At 39.2% G+C, this 8,644-nt stretch overlaps 1 protein-coding gene across 1 annotated transcript in view; it reads right to left on the bottom strand.

Annotated features, from left to right (window-relative positions):
• Window positions 1-1,883: 1,883 nt before the first annotated feature.
• The window catches only part of LOC104166083 (ankyrin repeat and KH domain-containing protein 1-like), a gene marked incomplete at its 3' end in the record, with an annotated part of 48,973 nt that continues 42,212 nt past the window's right edge, over window positions 1,884-8,644 (bottom strand). The window contains 4 exon segments of the mRNA XM_009705904.1: window positions 1,884-1,993; window positions 3,468-3,659; window positions 3,880-4,117; window positions 8,361-8,455. Coding sequence (XP_009704206.1) covers window positions 1,884-1,993; window positions 3,468-3,659; window positions 3,880-4,117; window positions 8,361-8,455 — 635 coding nt within the window.

Here is an 8,644-nt window from a genome sequence, read left to right as displayed (position 1 = left end):
CCGGCCCAGCCTTAAACGGTGACATAAAGTTATAAAAACAAACAGATTATAACTTCTAATAAAGCAAAGCAACACAGAGGTTTGAAAGGAAACTGCTCCAAAGATGAGGCACCTGCCATAAGCATTGCTGCAGTTTTGCGGGCATTTCCCCCTTTACTTACAATAAGAATTCAAAACTAGTAGATTTATATAGCTCATCTCCCTTTCATGTGCAATTTTTCCTTTGCTTCCTTACCATATTTTTCTTAACAGTTCCCCACTTTGATTAGTAGTACAAGAAAATGCAGTCAAATAAAATTTACTTCAGAAAGGCAAGAGTTTCTTCTCAGCAATACTGATCAGAACTAGATGCTAAAGGCCATAAGCACTGCTCACCTTAGTGAGGAGAGGAATAAAATAAAAATGATAAAACTCTAATAATTTAAAGTGACGTTTAAGCAGCAATCCTTGCATGTTTTTAAAAGTTCATGCATAGTAAGGTTTTTTTTGTTTTGTTTCAGGCTTTGCTCCTCACACCATGACATACTTCATGGATTATACCTTTTTATAACCAAGTACTTAAATTTACCCAATAAAACCCCAAAAACCTATCCTGCCTCTACTAAAGTGGCTGATGCTCAGTACCCAACACCGAATTGAGCAAAGTGCAGCAGATGTGCCAAAAAACACACAAACACCCCTCCCATTAGCACGGTCTTCCTCCCTGGTAGGAGCATATGAAGCAGAACTTTACTGCAGAAGAATTAATAATAAGGACTGAAAAAAGTATATTCACAAAGAAAAGTGGAAGTATTATTAATTCACAATTACAGCATTAATTTATTTATATTTGTGAATATAAACTTAAAAAATTAAATACTTCATTTAAGACTGAAATTTAAGCAACTTTATTAGGATGCGCATTTATCAGGTTCAATGATAAACTCTTCCAGCATTCTTACTATTTAAAAGGAACAAAAATCCCTAAAACATCCAACCAAAACCCCAAGCCCCTCCCCAAACCACACAAGCAGAGAGTGCAGAAAAACAAAGGAGAATAGTGGGAGAGAAAATGAAAGGGCAACCAAAAGAACAATCTTCCCCACTATGCCTTTTTACACATAAGGCTACTGAAGTCCTTATAAGATTAACATATCAATTGCTTTTTAATGCTTAAAAGCCAAACAAACATTATAATCCTGTTGCTGATGAAGAGGCAGTTTTAGGTCTCCCACTACATAGTATGAAAAAAGTCAAGATAATTATGTAAACAAATTAGTTATGATTAAATCCATTACAGAAAATAAACACTGTGAAAGCAATATGCTAAAATCAAGAGTTACAAGAAAGAAAAGAGTTCTGGAAGAAAGAAAAGAGATCATATTATGCTGGTCATTTAAAAGGCATTGCTTAGTTTGGGGTTTTTTGTGTTGTAGTTTTAAAAAGTTAAGAGAATCACAGTGTTCAGAACTAACACTAAAATAGAGAAGTAGTAGCTCCTACTACTAAAACATTTTAAATTCAGAGCAGTGGAGCAAGTAAACTCTAATCCACAAGAGTTTGGGAATAATAAAGTAGCATAATGAACAAAGGCAACAGAGAAATATATCCTGCCAAACAACTAAACTTATGGATTATACTGAAATGAAGATAATTAACTGTCACAAGTGTAAACTACAACTAAAACCTTTCACTTAAAGAATGAAAGATTACCCAAATAGGACTTTTTTTTTTTAGGCCAAATAGAATACGCAGGCTTTTTAAAAGTTTCTTTCATGCCTCTTTTCACACCCATACATGAATCGCAATTGCTAAAATCATCTTCCTGCTCTGTAAGTATATAAACTTCGACATACAGTTTGAAATCAAAGCACTTTCCCCACAAGATGTAACAGAAGTCTTACCAAATCAGCACCGGCTTGAAGCAACACATCTGCAACATCAGTATGTCCATTTTCACAAGCATAGGTCAAAGCTGTATCTCCTGTTGCTGTGGTGGCATGAACATTAGCTCCTAGAAACACAACATTAGTTTTTTCTTATTGGACATCTCCTTATCAAGCATTTCGTATCAGATAAACATCAAAAATCAAGGCACTTTATCTGTGACTTTATCTAGTCCTACTGATCAACAGCTTCCACAGCCCAAGGGCATTGCTCTTATGGTAAAAATTACTCTCGTAGTAAAAATACTCTGAGGAGAGGAGATAAGCCAAGGCTTGGAAAAAGCATGACTGGCAATCTAAGGACTTAAACCTATATGCTCACTTATTCCTACATTCCCTCTACAGCAATGAAAATTTCAGTTGTTACAGCAAATAAAAGTGAATCCAGACAGTTGTCTAGACTATCCATTTAACAGGGAGCAGCATGCCAAGGAAAACCAGACAAAATGCATGTTGTTGAATTAGTATTAATACTACAAGACCATACACTTCTACAAATCTTAATTCTTCCCTGCTCTTTAAAATCACTTGCTTTGAAACCATTTTGTTGAAATAATTTAACTAGCTTCATATATGCCAGCTACATGAAAACTATGCAGGATTCTTGCTATGTAATGCATTATTCTTAAACAAAAAAAAAGCCAATTCGATTAGCCATTTTCTTATTTTCAAGGTGTGAGATATATTTAGAGACTCTCCGATGCCAAAACAAGGTTCCTCAATTAACTTTCTACATTATCAGAAGTGAAGTGCAAGCAGCGTTCCAAGTGAGCTGGTGATGGGTGTCACATGCTGGTATCACTGCACAAAGAGACACAGTTGTTACTGTCCCTCGATAAGCAGGGAGCATTACTTTCTAGAATTACAAATCCAGACAATTTTATGCTTATTCTCAGAAAAGAGCATACAAATAAATCACCTCCCATAACAAGGAAGATTTCCAAAATGCAGCTTCTTTTTAGTTATTTATTATTTTAAGCAGTATTAATACACTTTAGTGTCTACCAACTTTAAACTGACAGTTGAACATTGAAGTGTCATTCATCCCAACTCCAGCAAGATTTAACTTTTTTACTACTACACAATGTAGCAGTAAAACTCATTCATCACAGAAATTCAGCACATTCCAGAATCTGTCTTGCACACTACTTCCCAGGGCACAATTGCCAAAGTACTGGTTATTCAGGGAGACTGACTGCAAATATCAGGCTCAGTCAAAGCAGGAATAGCATATAAAAACAAGCATTATCTGTATTAACATTCTGTCCTAAAGGCATTTAGCTGGAAACAATGTTCCTAATGAATGTTCCTGGTTTTTTTCAGATGCACAACAGAATCCAGTGCTCCATGGGGTACTTTACTCTGTTAACAATATGAAACAATACTAAGGTGTAACATACACTTTCTTCTTCTTGCTAAGGTATCTGAGATTATAGTTTCTTGTTACAACACTGCCACCATCAAGGCAAGGTATCTTCTAAATCATATAGAACGTCAAGTCCGTAATATCTGTGGGCTAGATGATTTGCACTGTACACATACCTGCTGCCAGCAAGTATTTCACCAATTCAAGATGACCCTCTTGAGCAGCTTCCATCAAAGGTGTTGAGCAACCAAGTTCTATATCAGCTCCGGCCTTAATAAGGAAGTCAGCTACTTCAGAAAACCCTCCACAGCATGCTAGAGTAAGAGCCGTTTCCTGTGTTTCTTCTGTCTGTGCATTTATATTTGCCCCTAGGAAACAAAACAGCTGTTATTTTAACTGACCAGACACAGAGTAGGAAGGTGAATCTTCATCACCTCCACAGTTTGGGTGTTTCACCTTTGCTCTGTAGTTACTGCAATGAGCAGTGACAGCCACACACTACAGAGGAATTTGCACAGAATACCTAATGGCAAACGGTCAACACTGCATTCTTCATAACAAAGGCTCAAGAAATCACAGCATTCTCACCTTGTGCCAATAGTAAGGCTACCATCTCTTCATGGCCCTCCCGGGCAGCTTCCATTAGAGGAGTATAACCTTCATCATTAACTTCCTCCAGGTTAGCTCCCCTTTCGATCAGAAGAGCTGCTAACTCCACGTGTCCACCACAAGCAGCCAGAGTGAGTGGAGACTCAAATGAATCTGCAGGCATATTCACTTGAGCACCACTGTCTAAAAGCAAGCGTGCCACTTCCACATGCCCATCCTACAAAACAAAGGTGAACACAAAAATCAGAAACAGTTGAAGTCACTTCATGCTGTAGTTGCAACCGCTATCATACTAGGTCTGAAAATTATCCTAAAAAGATAAGGTCTTTTTACTTATGATGGTTCCATTTATGACATAGTTATAGTAATACTCAGATTAAACTGACACTTAGATTTCCACCTACATCTAAGTTAGGTTTAAATGCATGAGGAAAAAAACAGCTAGATATAAGCTAGTTTGTTTTGGTTTTGCTTTTCTTTCTTGGGGCAGTAGAGAGTGAGTTATGGGATAAGACTTTCTTAAATATTCAGTAAAATACCTGGGACACAAAAGTAATAGAGATAGCAAACAATGTATAAGTAATAAACTCACTCCATGACTAAACTCCAAAAACAAACATCAGAAAAAAAAAAATTTTCATTTTCTTTTTCTTTGTAGTTGATTCATGGCTTCTACAAACAAAAAAGTTCCAACTGGCAGTTTCTAGATCCTGGGAAAGATACCTGCAGAGAAACTGAAGTGGGTTACAATGAGGTAGGTAACAGGAGGAACAATGAATTGAACAAATCTTAAAGGAGACTAAAAAGTGCCTTCGAGTGAAGCAATCTTTGCCACAGAGGGTAGAGAATTAGGATTGCCAGAGCAGTCAGTCTGAGCCCTCACTAATCAAAGCATATAAATGCATCTGTCAGCTTCTCAAGAAACTATTACTAGACTCCTCAAAGTTACTCGAAACAGACCAAGTACCAAAAATCCAGGTTTCACCTAAGGTGTGGTTTGTAGAGAGCCACAGTACCCCTGAAAAAGGGAAAACATAAAGAGAGGAAAACATAAAGAAGTTGTGGCATTAGGAAAGAAGAAACACTCATAGTTTCTCCTTCCCACGTAACTTAAGAAACCGGGACCTAAACAATTTGGAGAAGAGATCTTGGAAAACTGAAACAGATTACAAACTACACCTAATGAACATGGAAGGTTCAAGTCATGCAAACAGTGCTCAGTCAGACACAGAAGGTCTGAGGGTCTAATCAGGACATTCATACTAGACCTTTCCTCAGCATACACAATTAACAGTATAAATTAAGGGTGGAAAGGGAACTCCAAGTAAAAGACTTGAATTGAAGCATGCTCTTTGTATCTCTCAATGAAGAGAAAACCACTTGCTGCCTTGCATACCACAGGTGCATAGGTATTAGGTGCATCACCTTGGCTACTCCATTCACCATCCAAAGAAATATGGGGTTCTTCCAGAATGAATAAACTGTCAGCCAGCTTTGATGATTTAGAGCACTGTGTCCTGACACAGTGGTCCTCCTGGGATTTGATAGTTAAACTGGATTAATTCTTTAAACTAGCCCCAACGCATGCTGACAGATTTTGCTACACAACTAAAGAATACTTCTTCCTGAGGAAGACATAAAAAGGGTTAATTTCAGTGGTAAATAACAGATGTTTTTATATTGTGGCCTTGGAAGGAAATCTAAATAAAGTTGGGCAATACTAAGGGGGAAAAAAGATATTAGAAGACCTCTCTGCCCAAGGTCCAAGTCAGAGCTGTCCAGGCTAGCGCACTGATACCTAGGGGTGTTTATAAAGTTATAAAACTAAGAATTCCCTGAATTAAAGAACTTCTTAATATATTAAGAACAGCAACCTCAAGTGAACTACCAGTTCCCCATTCTGATCTCACCAGAATTGTCAGCCAGTAGCTCAAACAGCTAACACAGAGGTATAGAAAAGGGGGCAAGAGGGATATCGAACATGCAACTCCTGTCAACACTTGTCTTAAGTTGACTGTGAAGCAGGTAGTAACCTGAGATTGACAGCAATCAAATCTGTAAATTAAACACAGGCTATTGTTCTCAGAGAACCTGGCTAAAAGCCAAAACCAACTAACTAAAGGCATTATCCTCAGTGGGGCACTCTATCTTGAACCAAAACATACTACAGCTGAGAGGCACTTACAATATAATTGGTGATCAGAGACCAGACATCTCACCTTCCTGTATTTGCAGCATTCATTAGTTGGAAAACAGTGAAGCCTTCGAAAAGTCACAATAATTTGGTGGAATGGTTCCCTTCTGCAAGGGTGCAGCCAGAAGATAACAAGGAACAAATACCATCATTTGACTTGGAATTAGGACTTCAAAGAATCAATTTCCTCCCTGTTGCTTTTAAAGGTCAATACAGAGTCTGTGATGCAAACTAGTCTGAAACATCCAAGAGCTTAAAACGTGCAGGCAACGCACACAACTTTATCTTCCAAGTGAGACACTTCATAGCCTCCGAGTCAACCCAGTGCTCAGACTGTATGTATCACCATGAAAGGGGCGGGGGAGGAACCGGCAAAAACCAAACTAAACCTAAACAGAACAGTGGGCTGATTGCAGCATGACTACAAATGAAACGCTTTAACCTCCTTTAGGTGACACCATACACCCACTGCAACTGCATCCTTCTGAATTCCTTATTGGCCCTAGGCTCTCATACAGGGAACACTATTCAAGGACACTATTACCATCTCACTATCGGAAGACTTAAACACAGCTTGAGACATTATAATCTGACCTTGGTCATATGCATCATCACCTCACAACTGCACTAAAAGAACATTTGATCCTTCAGATCTCAGAAGACTGGAGGAACACTGCAGCCTATCTTCTAAGGATTACAGGCTACTGGAAGCAAATGAAGTTTTCCTCTGTTCGCTGTGCTTCCTATAAAACAAGGTCCCTGTTTTTTCTTCAAAAATGTTCTCCAGCTTGAAGATAAAAGGTCACCTAAGGCCTGGACAAAAATGGTTACAGATATGCTTTGACACAATAGCACACTCTTTAATAAGATGAAGCTCTTGGAAAGAGAAGTTTTTCTTCAATGGCTGCTTTGAAACTATATGAGTTGCCCAAGAACTAAGAATGAAACTACTTTTGACCTACTGTTTTATTTTCAAAAGAAAAACCTCAGAGCACCATCTACAGAAACCTAGGAGAGAGCAAACCATCTCTACATGCAAACACACTTCCTGCAGCGGTGAAAGGACAAGCATAATGCATCAGTCATCCAGCTCGGAGTACTTCTGGAAGGCTCTTACACTGCAAAAGAAACAGCGACTTGGGCTCAACCTACTCCTTTACTGCACTGCAGATTAGTTGCCCCTACACTTCACAAAGGGTATATTTAAAACAACACATCACACCCTGTCCTGGTTTGGCTAAAACAGGGCTATTTTCTCCTGAAAGGAGTTTTTCTTTCCATCAAATCCCTTCTAAGTAACTGCACTTTCTGAAAGTACAGCTACATGTTTTTCAGACACTGTCTGCGTTTCAGGCCTGATAACGCTCGATGTTTATAGTTGCTCCTGAAGTACCAGTAGGATTGGTATGCAGAATGGCCCATGTTTATACTTATCCCCATGAGAACCAGGGCCACTGCTGGCCCCCCCTTTGTTAAGCGAGTAAAAAGTCACAAAAGGGTCGCACCTGCGGAAGACTGCAGATGGGACAGGTGACCAAAAACTGACCAACGAGGTATTCCACCCCATCCACATCATCCTCAGTATAAGGCTAAGGGATCATGAGGGTCTCCCTCTCTTCTTTTATGGCCGGCATCCCTGTGGGACCCTGCTCGCTCTCCTGCCTCTGATCCCGATCCATGCATTCCTGAATCCGGTTCCTGTTGGCTGTGCAGTCCGGTCCGGGACATCCGGGTGCCTGCCCTGTGACCTGCAAGCGGGTTGCCGGCCCTGCTGCGGCGCCGGCCGAGCCTCTGGGGGCTGCGACCTGCAATCCCCCACCGTCATCGGGACACTCAGTATTGGTTTTGTGTACTTTTCCTTATTTCCACTATTAGTACTACTAGTATTAATATACTATTTTTGCCATCACTATTGTATTATTAAAGTAGTTTTAATTTCCAACCCATAAGTCTCTCTCCCTTTTCTCCGTCCTTTCCCCTCCTAGGGGGGAGGGAGGGGGTTAACAGAGAGCATCTGCCACCCGTTTTAAGAGCCAGCCCAGCCTTAAACAGTGACACACCCCCAAAAATTAGAATAATTTTTCCCAATGACCAATTAGACTGAGAAGCTGGCCACCTGTGGTAACTACAGCAAAGGCTTTCTTACAATAAAAACTAACATATACTTACTTGCAGACCCAAAACAGCTTGTTAACAATGCTCACTTTATGATCTCATTTATTCCTCTCACATTGAAAAGGGAGCAGTACAAATAAAGGCTATTTACCATGCAGGCCTCCATTAGCGCCGTGTGCATCTCATCTGTTTTATGTTCTTGATCAGCTCCAGCCTCAAGCAAAAAACGAACCATATCTAAATGGCCTTCAAATGAAACAGATCAAAATAAATAAGCACTTAATATTGTAAACTTTTAGTAGTACAGACAATACACTTAATGAAATCATTTAGGTTTCTCATAGTTTGCTATTACAATTTTTACAAGTTATAAAAAAAGCAGGTTTGTGAATTAAAGTACTCTAAAAAACTACCAAAGCAAAATGGACAGCCAGA

Source organism: Cariama cristata, unplaced genomic scaffold (assembly GCF_000690535.1).
Source record: "Cariama cristata isolate BGI_N322 unplaced genomic scaffold, ASM69053v1 scaffold10420, whole genome shotgun sequence".
Taxonomy (NCBI): Eukaryota; Metazoa; Chordata; class Aves; order Cariamiformes; family Cariamidae; genus Cariama; species Cariama cristata.
The sequence above is the reverse complement of the archived record's forward strand: the minus strand, read 5'-3'. Positions and strand labels throughout refer to the sequence as shown.